Here is a 19822-nt window from a genome sequence, read left to right on the forward strand (position 1 = left end):
AACCTTCCTGGCTTTAATACAACTAGTAGCCTCGATTTAATATCTTTCGGTTTCTCCTAATAACGGAAGTGAAATATTAAAAAAAATTTTAAAAATCACTAACAAAGTTTTGTTGGAAATTATCACTAGTCGCTCAAAAATACTTATATAATACTCGCCATTTTAGTTTGAAATCAAAGTTGACACTAAAAAGAAAGCACAAGAAATAATAATGAATCATGACAACATTATTAAAGATCCGGAAATTACAACTTATTTCCGTTTGTTAGAGTGTTATGAACAGGTGGTTTTTTATATACCAAAAGGTATGACAGTATCGGTAATAATAAAATAGTAAAAAAAAATAAAAAATAAGCTAAACTTCTGTCCACTTACATAAAAAGTGAACAAAAAGAAACTAGTAAGAAAATAATGAGGTTATAAATTAATACAGTAGAAACTGGGTGGAAAGGTTTTGAGCAAACTCACATATATGTATGTATATACAATGTTTATGCTTTTAAGCCAAAAATTAAATTCATAATTTGTATAACCCAAACAAATATTTAACATTGTCAAGGCGTTTCATAAAATGTCATCAACAGAAAAAAGGTATTACTAGACAATATAATTATAACCTATCCACCATAAACCCAACTTAACTGCTGCAGGATACATTTAAACCACCCACAATTTTTTCAGAAAATTTTTTCCTTTTGTAAATTGTTTCCTTTTTAATTACAAAACTGTCCACCTCTTCAAGTAGCCACTGTACCGTTATCGTCTAACATTAGTTATTTGTTTGCACAAGTAGGTTACGAACCGGATGGTAAAAAACGAGGAGAAAAAATATGACCATAAAATGACATTACGACGACTACTGAGATGAGACAAAGCATAAAATTTAATTTCTTCTCAAGTGTGTCAACTTCATTTTCAACATATTTTTACGTTGACGTGTTTTTCCCTTTGGTTTTTTTTTCTTGTTTTTATTGTTATTTTTCTTTTTTGTTTTATGTTGATTTTCTTGTTAATTTCATTTTATATCTCTTATGTGGACATTGCTATTCTATTTTATACAATGTATTTACTCCATGGAAAAATGTATGTCTTTGAATGAATGTACACTTGACGGAATAAATGTGGTGATTTGGTTTAATATATCCCTTATTTACTACATAACCGGCATATATCAGTTCTAGTTCGGTTCTAGTTCGGTTCTAGTTCAGTTCTAGTTCAGTTCTAGTTCAGTTCTAGTTCAATTCTAGTTCAGTTCTAGTCCAGTTCTAGTTCAGTTCTAGTTCAGTTCTAGTTCAGTTCTAGTTCAGTTCTAGTTCAGTTCTAGTTCAGTTCTAGTTCAGTTCTAGTTCAGTTCTAGTTCAGTTCTAGTTCAGTTCTAGTTCAGTTCTAGTTCAGTTCTAGTTCAGTTCTAGTTCAGTTCTAGTTCAGTTCTAGTTCAGTTCTAGTTCAGTTCTAGTTCAGTTCTAGTTCAGTTCTAGTTCAGTTCTAGTTCAGTTCTAGTTCAGTTCTAGTTCAGTTCTAGTTCAGTTCTAGTTCAGTTCTAGTTCAGTTCTAGTTCAGTTCTAGTTCAGTTCTAGTTCAGTTCTAGTTCAGTTCTAGTTCTAGTTCAGTTCTAGTTCAGTTCTAGTTTAGTTCTAGTTCTAGTTCAGTTCTAGTTCAGTTCTAGTTCAGTTCTAGTTCAGTTCTAGTTCAGTTCTAGTTCAGTTCTAGTTCAGTTCTAGTTCAGTTCTAGTTCAGTTCTAGTTCAGTTCTAGTTCAGTTCTAGTTCAGTTATAGTTCTAAACGTTTAGAAGAATATCTCTACAAAATCAAGAAATACGATATCACGTAGAATTACATGTAGCAATTTTAAAAGTGCTATGAAAACAAAAACTTTTTGTTGCTTAAAATTTCAACATTTTTAATACACCTCTTAGTGTATAAATATTATTTTTCCTTTTTTTTATTTTTACTTTTATATTTTACATGATTATTTTCTTTTTTAAACAAAACCGATGTTAAAATTAAAACTTTGTTGTTCTTTTTCATTCTCCCCCCTTCATGACTCTGTGGATATTTGTGGACATTATATGCAGAGTAATAACAAATTATTTTGTTGTATCATTGGCCATGGCAGACATGTTGGTTGCACTTTGTGCGATGACATTTAATGCGTCGGTAGAGCTGTCCGGTGGCAAGTGGATGTTCGGACCGTTCATGTGTAATGTTTACAATAGTTTGGATGTTTATTTTTCAACAGCGAGCATTTTGCATTTATGTTGTATCTCTGTGGACAGGTAAGTCAAAAAAATTTAATTTTTTTTGTAATATTTAAAAGCAAGCATGTGTAAAAATAAATGAGATTTTTTTTGTCAGAACTTAATAAAATTGTTGAAGGAAGAGAGAAAAATAACCACGTGTACATGACATATGAGTAAAATGAGCGGTAAAAAGTGATCTAGAAAATTCATAGAAAAATAATTTTTATTGCGGAAAATGCTATTAGATAATGTCTAATATAATGTACAAATAATAAAAGCTTTCAATAGTCCTGGCAATCGCCTCCCTAATGTTTAATTTAAGTTAAGTCTTAGTTTTTCATACAATCGAAAAAAAATACACAAATATACATTATATATACTAAAAATGTAATTTTACCAAGACTACATAATCATTATAACATTTTGTTCCCTTAAACTCTTCCTCTATATTTCCTTTGTAAAGATTAAACTTATTATCCACAAAGCACTCAAGTATTTCAAATTTTGAAATACATTTAGAAAATTTTAATTGACTTTATATGTATGAACTTCATACGAAAAAGACATCAAAAAGAAACATAATCATTAACTACAGAAATACTTAAAATAACTTTAATAGTCAAACATTACTACTAATGATGTGATTTTCAAATATTTTAACTACAGATTAGAGGAAATCTTTACAGTTGAAAAACTAATAACATTAAACGAAATACGTTTTTTCCTTATTTACTTTTTTCTTCGTAATATTACTAAAGGCCTTTTAACTTTTTATCGATATTTCCGTTTCTTTTGACGATAATACTTAAGGATTCAAAATATTTAAATGACATGTATATCTTTATTAAAGTTCTAACCAAATTTAAATATATGCAGCCAAAATTGTTTTCTTACATATAAAAGCATTTATCCTTTTTTGTACCATCCTTTCTAGTTGTTGTTTTGTTTGGAAGGATTATTGTTCTGAATCAACATCGATATTATTATGCATACTCTCTGAGTGAGTATGTGTGTTAAGCCGCCTTTGTAATTTCGAATACCCTTTTTAGTCGCCTTATAAATACCGACAAAAAAGTTATTTTCCCTTTAAATTGTTTCATTTTTTATAGAGAATCCTTTTTGTAGACGTTTAGGTTAAAAAGCTATAACAATAATGTTAAACAAAACAAAAGTTGTTCAACACATAAAAATGAGTAGAAATGGTAAAAAAAAAAAAAACAAAATTTTACGGCCAATTGGTCTGTTAACTATAAAAACAGCTTTAGAAGTGTTTTAAAGAGATGTACATATGGGCTAAAACAAGAATCAATAGCTAATTCCAGAACTAGAGTAAAGAACTAAGTTAGTTCTAGTTCAGTTCTAGTTCAGTTCTAGTTCAGTTCTAGTTCAGTTCTAGTTCAGTTCTAGTTCAGTTCTAGTTCAGTTCTAGTTCAGTTCTAGTTCAGTTCTAGTTCAGTTCTAGTTCAGTTCTAGTTCAGTTCTAGTTCAGTTCTAGTTCAGTTCTAGTTCAGTTCTAGTTCAGTTCTAGTTCAGTTCTAGTTCAGTTCTAGTTCAGTTCTAGTTCAGTTCTAGTTCAGTTCTAGTTCAGTTCTAGTTCAGTTCTAGTTCAGTTCTAGTTCAGTTCTAGTTCAGTTCTAGTTCAGTTCTAGTTCAGTTCTAGTTCAGTTCTAGTTCAGTTCTAGTTCAGTTCTAGTTCAGTTCTAGTTCAGTTCTAGTTCAGTTCTAGTTCAGTTCTAGTTCAGTTCTAGTTCAGTTCTAGTTCAGTTCTAGTTCAGTTCTAGTTCAGTTCTAGTTCAGTTCTAGTTCAGTTCTAGTTCAGTTCTAGTTCAGTTCTAGTTCAGTTCTAGTTCAGTTCTACTTCAGTTCTAGTTCAGTTCTAGTTCAGTTCTAGTTCAGTTCTAGTTCAGTTCTAGTTCAGTTCTAGTTCGGTTCTAGTTCAGTTCTAGTTCAGTTCTAGTTCAGTTCTGGTTCAGTTCCAAAAATATCGGAGATATGATTGAAATTCGGAAAAAGACTAAAAAAATACAGGTCAACTTGTCTGGTACGGTAACTTTTTTGACAGCAGCGAAAAATGACATATTGTCATTTTATCTAGTTTATATAAATTTGTAAATTTGCAAAAAAGATCATAACATAAATATTCCACTTTTGAAACAATTGTTTGGTTAAGTTAGGAATTTATCTTTTCGAAAATATGTTTTAAGTTGACATGATTGTCATCCAAATAACACATTTTTTATTAGTTACAATTTTTATGATTTTTCTTTTCATTTTTTATTAGTTACAATTTTTATGATTTTTCTTTAAACAAACATAAGCATTTCTAAAGCAAACAAAACTTTACAATTTCTAAGAAGTTCAATTTCCAGAAATTATTTATATGTGTCATAAGTAATTCTCAGTAGGTTAGGTTTACAAGTGTTTATTTACAACACAAAATTCCTAAATATTATATTCACTAAACTCACACTTCGTCCCCTAACAGCAAATATTTATCGAAAATACTTAAATAATTGATGAACTAATCTTATTAATAACTTCTGTCATTATTCTCCAGCCAATTTCAATAAGGTAATTTATCAATTATTTATTTAATAAATCTCATAAGTATTTCTTGCCATTTCATTGCGGGTTGCCACCAACAACATCAAAACTCCAACCAAAGTTTTACTTCCATTAAATTGTATTTGTAGCCAAAACCACAAAAATTCAATTGATTTATTTGATGGTCTTTATTATTTATTGTATTTATTTGTTGTTGTTATTACACGTCGAACCATCTAAAAGATGTTCAAGTAAATCTGCCAATATTAAGTGAAAAAGTGTAATTAATTTGCTAAGGAACCAAGAAAAAGGTAATCAAAATAAGCTGAAAAAAATATGCTACTAAAATTAAAATAATGTGGCAAATAAAATGATTAATGGTTCCCTTAAGAAAACTTCATATAGCAAAAGTGAAAAACAAAACCAGACGTAGAATGAAATAAAGCAAAAACATTTAAATACTCTATATGGAAAAGGACGAAAAAAAAATATATATAAGTAAAACATTAACTATTAATTGTGTGTAAAGGACTTCTTCCAATGGGATTAACATTTAAGGTTTTTGTGTGTATGTATGTGTATAAATATTTACAATCGTTACAGTTGAAGTCCTGTAACGTAAGCTTAAGCACAGTGGAACGAAAATTAATTGTTTTAATTGTTTTATATTGCTAGAGAAAATAACTGCAATTAATAGTAATTGAACTTAATTTTTTAGGAATATATAGAAAAATAAATCAGTTTGAAAATATATTGTTCATTTTTATGCCCATTTATAATATGAAATGTTTTTATGAAAAAAAAATCACTTAAAAACCGCAAACATTTCTTGTGAATTAAAGTTAAATGTTATAATGAATCAAATTTAAAATAAAACATTATTTATTTGAAACTCCTAAAACCACTGTACTATATTTAAACGTTTACCAAAATGTTTATCCCTTATTTAGAGATGACCATTAATAAACATTTACAGATACATATGTATGTATGTTAGAGAGGAAAAAATAAATAACCGACAACAGCTGCTTAAACAATTTAAATATTCAAATAAACACTTATCCAATTTATCAACACCTAATGTTTATTTCTCCTTTTAATTTCTTCTCTCTCGATTCTTTTTTTATAACTTGATTACTTTTATCTAGATATTATGCTATAGTACGTCCTCTGGAATATCCTTTAAATATGACACATAAAACGGTATGTTTCATGTTAGCCAATGTTTGGATACTGCCTGCACTTATATCGTTTACACCCATCTTTTTGGGTTGGTATACAACTGACGAACACTTGAAAGAGATTAGCCTACATCCCGACCAATGTTCCTTTGTGGTTAATAAGGCCTATGCACTCATCTCTAGTTCCGTTAGTTTTTGGATACCGGGTATTGTGATGTTGGTTATGTATTTTAGAATTTATAAGTAAGTGAAATTGAAAGGACTTTTTAGTGAATGTAATGCAATTTAATATAAATAATTATTTTCGTTTCTTCGCAATAGAGAGGCAGTTAGGCAACGTAAAGCCTTGAGTCGTACTAGTTCTAATATTTTACTAAATAGTGTACATATGGGCCATACTCAGCAGCCGACAAATTTAAATTATTTACATCCCAGTGACTGTGAATTCACCCTAACGAGAGAAGAAACTCATAGTGCGATCAGTAATCTCGAGGTAAGTGAATAGAATAAAATATTTACTATATTTAATTTCCGGTTTAATACATATACAGTTAAGATCACTAAATAAAAGTGATGTGGACTTAATTTTCAACCACTTGCAATAAAAATCAGTAAATGGATCTTTTAAGATCATTTAAATGAATTCTATGAAACAACGCGATCACATTTAATGGATCACCAAAGGTGATCGCATTGATTGCTACAAACAGTAAGAATAGTGATCCCTCGATTTCCAAAATTCACGTAAATGTGTACGTTCTTATCACGATCAATTGGCGAAACTCTTAGAGCTTCTGAAACATCAGTAGTATTAAAAGTTTCGATATAATTGAAATAAAAATGTTTGTATAAGTAAAAAGTTTAAAAAGTTAATTTTTTTTTAAAGTATTTTCTATACCCTTTTCCCACCTGTTTAAACAAAATTTTACATTTTATTAGAAATTCTAACATAAATATGCTTATTATTCTTGCATATTTTCAATTTATTCTTCAAATCATGCAAAGCAAGCATTAAATTGGGGTTTCCTATTTTTTTCTATTCATTCAAAGCAATTTATTATATTACACATTCTTTACATTATTCAACATTTTATTCGTTGTTGTTGTTGCATTTTCTTACAGGATATTTTACCACAAACAGATGATGATGACAAAGATGAGTGCGATGAGTTGCGTGTTCCTTCACCACCACCCCGTAGACTGAGTCGGAGTAGTATTGATTTACGTGACCTCGAACAAGAGCGCTACGAAAAAGTTACACACACAGATAGTGCACCCTCAATGATAGCCTTACATTATGCCACACAACAACAGTTGCAGGTGCCATGCAACAAAGATGCAGCAGCATTTAATCAAGAACAGCAGCAACAAATTTGGCATGATACTTTAAATGATTTGCAGCAGCCCATTGAGATTACGGTTCCTATAACAAAAACAACCCATCAACAGAGACAACATACATCCTCAATGAGTAGTAATTCACCTCCAACGTTAAATAAACAGGGTAATCAATTTAGTACTAGTAAAAATGGTTGTGATTCAGAACAATACCAAGTATTTGGTGGCAATAATAGTGATGATAGTGAAACCAACGATTACTACGATAGTATCAATATAATGAAGCAAGCACCTACCACTTGTCTGCCCATAGCCGAAGATAATAAAGAGCTTAAACGTCTGATAGAAGACAATTATTTGTATTTTAAGAAACAAACGGCAGGGGCAGACAAAACTGTGGAGGGTGATAAGTACAGCAGGAATCAAAGCGGCAGTAGGTATCCTGCTTTAAGTGAGACTGACTTTATACGCATGAAAAATGGCGAAAATCGTTATCGCTGCAGTAAGGATACAAGTAAAAAGTCATTCGCTCTTAGTGATTCGGAATTCTTGAAAAGTTTTAATGAGAGCAAAAGTAAGAAGAAGCAATTGGAAGCCTTAAAAGAAGGCACCATTGCCACAACCACAACTAGTACAAAGGAAGAGAGTAAGGGAGGTTTTAACCTTAAGTCTTTATTGGCCAAAACAAAACGTTCTAGCACGGAATGTTTTTCACTGGAAAAGAAAAGGCATCAGGCCAATTCCGAGGAAATACAATCCAGTAGAGCCCAGCTGTTTAAACGTTCCCGCAATCGTAAACTTTCACACAGTTACAATGGTGGCCTAAGAGAAAGACAAAAATATGAAATACGTTCCCGTCAACATAGTGATACCGATTCAGATGTTTATTTACCCCGCCTGTTTAGCGAAAGTCAAGATTCCTCTAGTCGTTATAATACTCCCGATATTTTGCTAGATATTAATATACTAAATGAACAATCCGAAGATGGCAGAAGAGAAGAGGAGGAACAAATGTCCATGAGGTCACCGAAACATACAAATACCTACATACAATTAATAGATTTGGGGGCAAATACTATACAGGAAGTGGGGCCAGATGATTTGTCTTTTATGAAAGACATAAATCAAGATTCTCCTCAAATACCCAATACTCCACCATCCTCTTTGTCACCCACTTCTCTAATAGACTCTTCAATACCCGAGCAATTAAAAACGGAAACTTTAAATTCTATAAATGAGAAATCCAATGTCTCCATCAAATCTAGCTCTGAATTGGCGGAACTATTTCGATCTTTAAGCTTTCCCTCAACAGAGCAATCCTTTCAATCTCCTGTACATCAACCCGAAATAATGAGCAGTATTAAAGCCAAAGAATCTTTTAAAATTATTAAAAAGGAATCAATAAAACAACGCATGAGTACGCTGAGCGATCAGGTGTTAGTCAATAAGAATAGTTCAAATTTTTTAATGTCTCCACCCATGACACCGAATTTTAACTCAGTCATTCAACTGCCCACTAGTAAGTCACCAAATTTAATATTAACCGGTAATAGTAGCAGTTTTGGGGGAGGTGGTGCGGGGACTCCCAGCAATAGCATAAATGTTTACTTTCTTTCGCCGCCACCTACAGCCACTGCACCCGTATTTCCTCTCAACTCGCCCAGCAATCAGTTTTTTGTTAGTGATACTTCCACCGTATCAATGGACATGTTTGCAACACTGGCCGTACCCTCACAAGCACAACAAATAAACAACACAGGAACAGGAACTCAGCCAGCACCACCATTAACACTGCAACCTACCTCACAGAAAACAAATATTTCACCGAAACCGGAAATTATTTTAGATTCCACACTCTCACCGACCTCTATGCGTAGCGGCTGTGGCGGTGGCAGTGGCGGATCTTTAGCGGGAGAAGACAAAGACTTAACATCACCGTTATTCAAACGTCATGACACAGAACCGGAATCTACAATTACAAATAGCCAACGAAGTGGCAAACGCAGTTCTCTTCTCACCGGTTACGAGGGCATACAAACTGTGCGAAAACGACAGGCTTCTGTTGTTACGTATGACGTTAATGTCATAAATTTTTCACAAGACAACAGTGATAGTCGCAGCTATATACCCATGGGACGAGTATCAACAAGTTCAGCCAGTAAGTATTCGAATGTTCAATAATTTTTTACTAACTGCACACTCACATTGAAACGTATCGTGATGGTCGTCCATGTTTTTGTACTTGTGTTCCTGTTCATGTACATACTGACATAAAAATATATGATCCTATAATCTGTTCACCTTTCGATTTCATCCAATTCTCATTTTAATCTAACAATAAAAAAAAACTTACACACATACTCATTTATACACAATTTTTGAAAGCTTGTTTAGTTCTATGTCATTTTTATAGAAACAACAAAATGATATTTAAGGGATTCACAGTTCCTAGAAAAGAAGTGCAGTTGTTAACCTTTTCTAGATTTTAAAATAAATCCTCTTAAATGTTGACTGTGAGTGGCTTTTTTTTTTGGGTTTCTTTGGATACTGTGAAATCCTTTGTTTAGTTATAGTTGTATTTTATCCTCAACGTGATGGAAAAGGTCATTTTTATAGTTTGTTAAACTCCCTCCATGTTGTCCATGTTATCTTGGTTTAGTGTCACGTATTATGTTTGTTTGATGTTTCTATGTTACTATTTCCATAAGTAGCTTGGTACATTTTTAGTATATTCGTGTGGCTGTAAGATATTCATAAAATAAAGGGTGATCTAAATATAGGTAACTTTTTAAAAGATAAATAGCACGCAGTGGATATTTTCAGTTGCGACAATAGTAAATATAAAAGTAAAGGCTTCTTTTCTAGAGTCTCAGGTGGAAATCGAACCGACGACCTCCGGACTGATAGACTATTAGCACGGTGGCACCTTTAAAAGTGGACATACATATGTAAGTCAACAATTTGTGAACAGATTGTGGGTTCAACCTCTTGAGACCGTGGGAACACATTCAGTAATCGTGGACCAAATTGGCAATAAATTCAGATCTGATTGAGATCGACTCAGTAAGGTACATATATGTGCAAACTGAAAGTGATCTGAAAATATCTCACTGGTTGGGTTAGGTTTTAGGGACAGCAGTCGGTTACAGCTACAGACAATTCTCTATGGAGTTACCCTAAACGGAACATACAAAGAATAGCTATGAGTACATGATCTATATAGAGTTGAATCAATCACGAGTGAATCTGGTGAACTTAATATGGGTTTTTGAGGAGTTGACTTTTATCTCAACCATTTATGCCTAAAATTTTGGTGTCTTGTTTTGCTTAGCAGATCCATATAAGAAGTTTCAACTCTAGTTGTGATTTTTCGAAAGAAAGCGGAACTCAGCCTAACAGGCCAAATCTAAGTGCAACGGAAATCCATAATTAAGTTCTAATTTTGAATCTTGAAAGCCATTTGAACAGGAGAGAGAGAAAGAATCATATGGAAATATAGAAAATTTTGTGTTTTATACGATTTCATCTTCATTCAACTCTATTTTCTCTAAAGACAAGAAAAATACTTTAAGATTTAGAAAGTGTATAACTATATTTGGATCACCCGTTAAATAAAGCAATTATATGTATTGTATTATATTTGTTTGATGTCAAAATCTCTCCTAACAAATCAAATATAAAAATCATAAATATTTGTTTTTAATTCAAAGAAAAATGATTTGGTGTGTATGTAGTATAAATAGTACTTAAATTCATAGGGTCAAAATTATAAAAATGATATACATATATATATAAAAAAATGTGAGAATAATTCACAATCTAGCAAAGTTTTCTCTTAATAATATACATAAAAATTTTATACGTTATAAGGACTGTGAAAGTTCTGTAAGTTTATTTTCCTAATTTACCTTTGATGACATAGATTTTCTTAACAAACTTTCTACGCATTCATTTCGCCATTGAACAAAAAACTCTTGATCAATCAGTTAAAGTTTGTCACTATTTTGAGAATTTATTATTTCTTGAAAACTGCATGCTACAGTAAAGTAACTAAATAAATTAAGCATGGGCGCGTTAAAAATTTGACTTTTTCAACATAACATTTTCTTTCTATTTCTTTACTATTAAAAACTATTATAAAATGAAAAAAAAACTTTTGTAAATAAACAAATTATATACAAATACCATTATTATTCCAACTATTCTTCTTTTGTATATACCTTTAAATTTCGTTCTAAATCTATTAAAAACGTACAAACGTTTGTCAAAATGTAAAAAATGCAAAAAAACTAAAAAAAAAATACAGAATATGAAGCAGATTACTGTAGTAAATCGTCGCTTAAACGTCGTGGTGGTATTTGTATATTTGTCGATGAAGAAGAAGTTGAACAAATGATTGATCCAACAATGACCACCGCCCAACAGCAACAACAACTGCAACAGCATGGCACAAAAAGTATAACTTTTAATGTCAATTCATCGTTTAAACGTAAATCGAGAGGTGGTAACAAATCTAACAAGTGTCTTTATTGTGGTTCAGATCTAAAAGCACAAAAGCAACAACAACAACAAACCTCCTTAAAAACGGAAAATCTAAATAGCAAAAAACATAATAATAAAGATAATAACAATAGCAGGCATGACATCAAGCAAATGCGTAAGAAACGTAATTTAAGTTTATGGCATAGAACACGTTATTGGTACTATAAGAATCGGAAACAACCCTATAATGGATGCCAATGTGGGGCCAACGGTGAGTTTGAATAGAACACACATCAAAACAAAATCAAAAACTATACTTAGACTAAAACTAAACAAAATCAAATAAAACAGCTTTAATTTACGAATTTAACTCACTACTACTACTACTATTTACTCACAAATAATAAAAACTACAACAAAATAAACTCACTACCACCATCACCACAATAACAACAGCATTATTGTATGTTTTTTTTATTAACAATTACAACATTTCTTTTTTTTTTTTTTTCCAAGAGAATAAACACTTGATTTACTTTATTCAATATATACAATACTAAATATTTATTTCAATACAGTGTTAATGAACTTAACGAAAAAAATCACAAACTACTATACAACTACAGAATGATTGAATATGAATGAATCTATAGATTGTAATAAAATTTATTAGATAAAATTACTAATTTTACTACTACTACATACTTTTTGTAAAAATAATATAACGAATTGCATAAATTTATTTTTTTATTTATTTCTTCTGTTTTATAAATTATATACCTATACATTTATATATGTATAACAGTTACATACATACATATGTATGTATTAACTGTACTTAATAATATGTTCATACTGCTAATGCTTACTTCAAATACAGGAACTAGTGTAGATAATTTTCTTAGTTTTCTCATTTCCTTTCAGAGTACAAAATTTGTTGTACAAATACATTAATACCTTAAATTTCGCTATGTATATTTTTTGCCTTTAACTCTATATTCTATGTATGTATATCTTTTATATAAATATCTTATACCCTTCATGGTGAAATGTGAAGGGTATAAGAATAAATATTTTGAAAAACTTTTAGCAGGTATTTATTTAAAAGAAATGCAGTTTGTTCGAAACGTAAATTTTTTCAATTCAAAATTCTTCTCGTATTCGAAACCCAGAGACTAAAGAATTGAGCTACGTCGAATCATCAGAAACCGGCCCTATGGATCACATCAGCCATTCGATATATCATCTCCTCTAGTTTGAGAAGATGATGAAGTTTGTCATTATTTATACATTTAGTTATGTAATCCAAAAGTCAAATCTTTCAATTTTGAAATAAAATTTTGTTATAACTTACTTCTTCTAAGAGATATATAAGGCAATGACCCAACATTTAAAATCTATGTCATCCGATTTGGATGAAATTTACACCAAAGTTACTACTATTGGATAGTAGGCTAGACAAGAACGATCAAGAACTGTTGGAGTTATAGGGGGTCAAAGTTGGACATCATACAGAATTTTTTTCAAAGGGGCTAAAAAAAAATAAATCACTTAGTTCTAGTTTTATGTGAATTCAAATTTATGCGGTTTTCAAATGAACGATTTTTTAGGATTTTATCAGATTTTGAAATTTTAGATGTTTTTTTAAGCTTTTTTACCATTTTTAAATTGGTCATATCTTCAGCACAGTTAATCCTATACAAAATCAAATTCTTAATGTGACGCAACGCAGACTGACAGATCTGTTTTCCGGATATCAAGAGCTACATAAAAATTAAAAATCTCAAAGTTTGATGACAAAATTGAAACTCCTAAAAATTTTTTGATCTCGTCCCCTTTTCACGAGATATGTAAATTCTAGTTATGAAAATGATATTTTACTATATGATGGCAATATAATTAAATCATCTAGTGATGAAAGTGACGTTGAACCAATTCCAAAATGATGCAGACAATTATTCAGTGATTCAGATTAATTATACATATTAACAGAATTTTCTTAAAAATACGTTTCAGCTTATTATACCATACACCACTGAAGTGGGGAGGGTATATTGGGTTTGTGCTGATGTTTGTAACATACAAAAATATTCGTCCTATACCTTAAAGTATACCAATCGGCTTAGAATCGTTTTCTGAGTCGATTAAGTTATGTCCGTCTGGCTGGCTGGCTGGCAGTCCATGTAAACCTTGTGCGCAAGGTACAGGTCGCAATTTTCAAGATAATTGGATGAAATGTGGCAAGCACGTTTTATTTGGCTCAAGGGCGAAGCCTATTGAAAATGGTTAAAATCTTTCCATTATTTCACCTAGCCCCCATAGAACAGAACCCCCCGAAAAGGACTTCTGAGCTCATAATTATGTTAAATATACAGGTATATCGATAAAATGCGGCACAACTAAGTTTTATAGAAGTCTTGATGACCCTGCCAAATTTCATAAAGATCGGGCCCCATTTGATCCCATACAAAGTCCCCTTCAGAAAATTACTTGAATGTCAAAAATTAACTTATAAACACAAATATCGCGATGAAATTCTGCACAATAAAATATTATGTAAATATAAATATATTCACAAAATTTTATCGGGTTTGGTCCATATTTGCCCCTAGCCCCCATATAAAGCCTGTTTCAGAAAATTAGTTTTTCATCCATAAATTGCTTAAATCTATCGGAACAAGGGAATATTGAAGATAAATGCTTTATTATGAAAAATAAATCACATTTAATATTCATAACTGGTGTAGGGTATCATATGGTCGGCCACGCCCGACTATACTTACTTACTTGTTTTTGAATAATTTTTTTTTCAGTAATTAATGAATTAATATCACGTTTTTGTTTATTTTTTAAACGTTTTTTGATTTTATTGTTTAAGTAAATAAAATTAAAATATTTTTGTTGATTTTTTATGCGAATTTGTTTAGATTTTGACCTGAGTGTACTTTGCTTTTTGAGTTAAAATATATTTTTTAATGATATCCAAAGAAATAGCTATCTGAACTCCTTTGGGCAACTTTTGCTAGGACCAATAGGTGAAAAGTTACACTCATTTGAATAAAACCCTGTATGACCAAAATGTCAAACTTTGACTCTAAGTCCGGCAGTTCATGACCAATAAAGCAGAAAATTTGTGTCTGGTCTACTATCCAATAGTACTAATCTTGGTTCAAATTTCATCCAAATCGATTTTTTGAGTTGGGTCACTTGACACGAAATTGCCCATATATAAAAGTCCACAGATTGAACTTTCAGATAATATAAAGTCTGTTCAGTATCTATGCATAGAAATTTGAAAATAATTTTTCTTTCCGAACAACTCCTTTATCCTTACTTTAAACAAGTATTGTATATAAGTATGTATAAAACTTTAATTTAAAACAAATGCAATCTGTTACTCACTAATACATTAAGCACTTATTTTATATGCACTTTGTATGTGTATGTTTATTTATGTACTCGTAAAACTAACTATGTATGTATTTATCAGCCAGTAGTCTATTGTTTTACATTTCATTCTTTGAAAGTGTAGCTACTTTATACACACTTACAACTAACACTGTATAACAAAACGTCACATCCTTTGAGAATAGAAGTCTATTGTTGTTATTATTTATGTTAATACTGCAATCACTATATATCAATCGGTTTAATTGTTGATATACTTATATACATAGTACTTCTTACTTATATACATTAAGGTGGTCCCTTAAAAACACTTGTGAATGTTCACTACTAAAAGAATGTGTTTATTAAACTATAATAATTGTTAGCCAAAACAAAGAATACGATTTTTTCTTTATGTGTGATTTGAATATCTCACAAAGAATATAAATGTTGAAAATTAGAAAGATTTTAAATATGATATTTTCATCCTTTAAATCTGCTCTTTTTAATAGGGAACATTGACAGTTTTTTTTTTTTTTTTGCTCCATGAAAACGGGGTCACCTGTAATGTGCACACATACTTACTTACATACATTGTATATTTAAGTCTGCATACACTTATGTTAATATATGTAGTAAATTATGTAAATATAACTTATTGACAATAAAGTTAAAAAGGAAAAAATAGAACAATGACCACTTGTTGTTGTTTGTTTTGGTGGTGTAAGAATATAATTCCATCTCATTAAAGTGCACGCACGTACATACATACTTACATACATGTTTGCTTATTTCATTCAGTAATAAGAATAGAACGGAAATCGTATTATAACACGCACACATATGAAAGTATGGGCATTAGGTTGGTACTATTTGTAAGATATCATTGAACTAGTTTTCCACGATCTAAGATTAAATAAGGTAATTTAAAGCTTTTTTGAAATGAACTGTAACAGTTGTTTTTAACAAAATTTATTTCAATTTCTTTGCAAAGTGGACCATCCTAATGTACATACTTAAATGTATTTTCATAATGCTTTAAATGTATGATCTACTAACATATCATTTATTTTTGTAGTACTTAGTTGTTGGAAAAGAAAAATATTAAATGATGAATTTAAATATTTACGATAACTGAAAATGTAGAAAATTCTACATACATATATAAATCTTATGATGTGTGTCCTTCTGTGACCATCTTGTCGGCTCTTTATAGAAGACAACCTTTGCCACTTTTTAATACATTTATAGATATTTTTTTCAATAATTTTCTATAAAGGGAAAATATAAAAAATTTTCAACAAAGAAAAAATTTTCAAAGAGAGAAATATCAACAAAATTTCCATAAAAAGAAAATAGGGCATAATTAGAAAAACATTAATTAAAAAAAAATCTGGAACATTTTTTAAAAAAATTTGTGGAAAATTTTCTACAATAAGAAAATTTGTCGAAAATTTTCTATAAAAGAAAATTTTTTAAAATTTTCTATAAAAGAAAATTATCAAAAATTTCCTATAAAAGGAAAATTGTGAAAAATGTTCTATAAAAAGAAAAATTTTTTATAAATGAAAATTTGTAAAAAATTCCCTATAAAAGAATTTTCTTTCCTATAAAGAGAAAATTTGTCCTTTAATATTTTTCTTCCAACTTCAATCACAAATTTGGCTTAATTTAATATTTCAAATAAACACACGCACACATAATCACAATATTATACAACAATATTAATACATACAAACATATTTAAACCATAAAAATCAAAAAATATTTAAAATCAGCTATTCCCCATAGAATTCTAATGTAATAAAAAAATTGAATAAACGAATCGATTAACAACAACCAATCTAACTTAAGAAAATTGCTAAAAATGTTAAAATGATTTTCAAACTCAATATTTCATTGCTTAAACGGTTCGTTTAGAATTTAAATGTATTTTAATTCTCCATATACTTTTTTTTTGTCTAGTTAAGTATTTATATATAAGTATCTGTATCTTATATATATTTTTGTTTCTTATTTTTTATCTACATACATATCTACAACATCATAATATTTAATATACCTATAAATATGTATATAATTTTATATTCTCTTTCTCTCTCTCTCTACCATTTGCTTGTTGCTATTGCTGTCGTTGTTGTTGTCGTTGTTATTGCTACCATATTCCATTTAATATCTATGACAATATCAGAATCAGAAACAATTTTCCTATTTCTCAACTCGTACTGTCATTTCGTTTTAATATATAAAGATATTTTGTTCGCTATATTTCTCCAATTACTTTTATGTTGTATTCTACTATTAAATGATAATTAAATATTCGTTCATAAATAACATGCAAATATTTATTGTTTACACTAACTAACATATGGATTTAATTTTAATCAAAACTGAAAATTTATTTTTTAATCAATATTGTACAATTCAACGCTGTTTAATTTTAAAGAAAATGCAAAAACTTGTTTACTTTTTCTCGTTGTAATCAGTTAGTGTTAGTGTTTTATTAAAATTAAAATCAAAGAAAAATAAATAACGATACAAAAATCTTAGAACTTGATAATTATTGAAATTGAATCCTTCGAAAGAAATATTTAAAAATGAAGAAGAAATATTAACATTCTAACATTTTCTTTAGTAGTTAGTTAGTTCTATAAAGAAAAATTTTATGGAATACTGGAATAAATAACCTGTGTGCTTCGCTACCCTAACCAAAACTATATACATACAAAATTTTTATTACTTTCATAGAATATTTTAATTGATTAAAAGTTTTTTTAATGTTTCTGTTTTTTATGTTAAATATTATCGAAATTTATGACAGTAAGGAGCGTGTATTTTTATTTTCATTCGTTTAGCTTCCACATAATAGAAAATTTCAAAAGTACTACATATTTGAAGAAGGAAAAAGTAATATAAAATACCTCTTACAGATTCTCATTCAATCAAAAATTTTTTGTTCAATATTATAGAAAATTTAAAAATTATAATTTGACGAACAAAAAAGTACCAAAAGTTCCTTTTTTAGATTCTCAGTCACTAAGCTCTATACATGTTAAATTTTATTTTTCTATGTTTAATATCCTAAAAACTTAAAAAAGTATCATCCGATAAACGAAAATGTACAAAAATCTCTCTCAATAATTTCTCATTTAATAAGGATCCTGTGTCATGTGTTCCGGTTCCCCATTATAGAAATTTATGTTTCTAGGTTGAATATTTTAGAAAATTCAAAAAGTACCATATGAGACTAAAAAGTTCTCTCTTAAAGAATCTCTTTCAAAAAGGACCGTGTATGTTTAATAATCGAGTGTTTTAGATTCATATTATAGAACTTACAAAGAGTATCATTTAAAGAAAGAAAAACTTCCAAAAGTGGAATAAATTCTACCTTTGTGGAAAGTACTAATAAAAATAGTACCATTTTCCTCCTTTTCACCTAGGAATAGACTTTTTCGAGAATTAAGTTTACTAAATATTCCGTGTATATCACACGATTCAAATCTGCATTCATTTGTTCCAGAAAAATTAAATTTTCAAAAAGTAACAAACAATTTACCCGAATTTGGTTCTACATAGGGCTTAGAAGCCGAATTCCCAAATAATATACCAATAGCGTATTTTGTGTGAGAAAATTAACTATTTTTTCAAATGTTATAAAAAATGGCTCAATGAGTTTGAATAAATAAATTTTCTCGTTTTTTCCCCGTTTTGGTACTTTTTTCCCCAGTAAAATAGCAAATTTTTTTTTCAATATAACATACTTAGTACGAAATTTATTAGATATACGTCAATAAATCGAAAAAGTTTTCTTAATGTGCTAAAAAAGTACCAAAAATACAATTTTCTCCCTTTTACATCCAAAAAGGAAAGAATTTTAAAAAAGTACGAAACATGTGTCCCATAATTTTGGAAGATATATTCAAAATATTTCTGTTTATTAGTTAAAAAGTTATAAAGGACCAAAAAAGGTACCAAAATCACCTTTGTTACATATTTTCACCCCTTAAAAGTACGAACTTCAAAAAAGTACCACCCTCTGCTTATTTTAAGAGTAGATACAGGTGCATTTAAATTTTTCTTGTATCACTAATATTGGGTAAGATAATTAAAAACCCGGTTTAAACCCGTTTTTTACCCCTAAATGTACAAATTTTTAAAAATCCCTCCTTAGTGGATCTATATAACTAAAAACACATCTCAAAATTTTCATGATTCTAGGTTCAGCCGTTTGGGCTGTTCGATGATGAATCGGTCATTCATTAACGATATCCTGCTATATATATAGAAGTTAGATTATCAATAAAAAGAAAATTTTATAGAAAATATTCTATGAAGAGAAAACTAATTTTTATCGAAAATAAAGTAAATTTGTATCAAAATATTCTTTAAAGGAAATATTTATTAAATATTATCGAAAATTGTATAAAAAATTTACCATAAAATTAAATTTTTCTAAAACATTATATAAAGTGAAAATATTAATCGAAAATGTTCTATAAAGAGGATTTTTTTATAAAAATTTTTATTTAAAAGGAACATTTTTAACGAAAATTTTCTTTAAAGTCAATATTTTTTTTCTTAAAAAAGAACATTTTTGCTATAAAAAATTTGATTGAAAATTTTCCATATACATATATGTTCCTTTCACTC

The 19822-nt window shown here is 29.4% G+C and overlaps 1 protein-coding gene across 3 annotated transcripts in view; it reads left to right on the top strand.

The window, feature by feature from the left end:
- The window catches only part of LOC119603068 (octopamine receptor beta-3R), a 77188-nt gene that overhangs the window by 48303 nt on the left and 9063 nt on the right, over positions 1–19822 (top strand). Inside the window, exons 3-7 of one of the 3 annotated variants that reach the window (XM_037954941.1) lie at positions 2076–2276; positions 5933–6208; positions 6287–6458; positions 7088–9461; positions 11610–12056. In XM_037954941.1, the coding sequence (XP_037810869.1) occupies positions 2076–2276; positions 5933–6208; positions 6287–6458; positions 7088–9461; positions 11610–12056 (3470 nt within the window). The remainder of the gene's footprint in view (positions 1–2075; positions 2277–5932; positions 6209–6286; positions 6459–7087; positions 9462–11609; positions 12057–19822) is intronic. The other 2 variants (XM_037954942.1, XM_037954944.1) reach the window with 2 other exon arrangements.

The sequence above is a fragment of the Lucilia sericata genome, unplaced genomic scaffold, assembly GCF_015586225.1.
Source record: "Lucilia sericata isolate MDLA Ls3-8-SP2 unplaced genomic scaffold, ASM1558622v1 Contig000272F_arrow, whole genome shotgun sequence".
Taxonomy (NCBI): Eukaryota; Metazoa; Arthropoda; class Insecta; order Diptera; family Calliphoridae; genus Lucilia; species Lucilia sericata.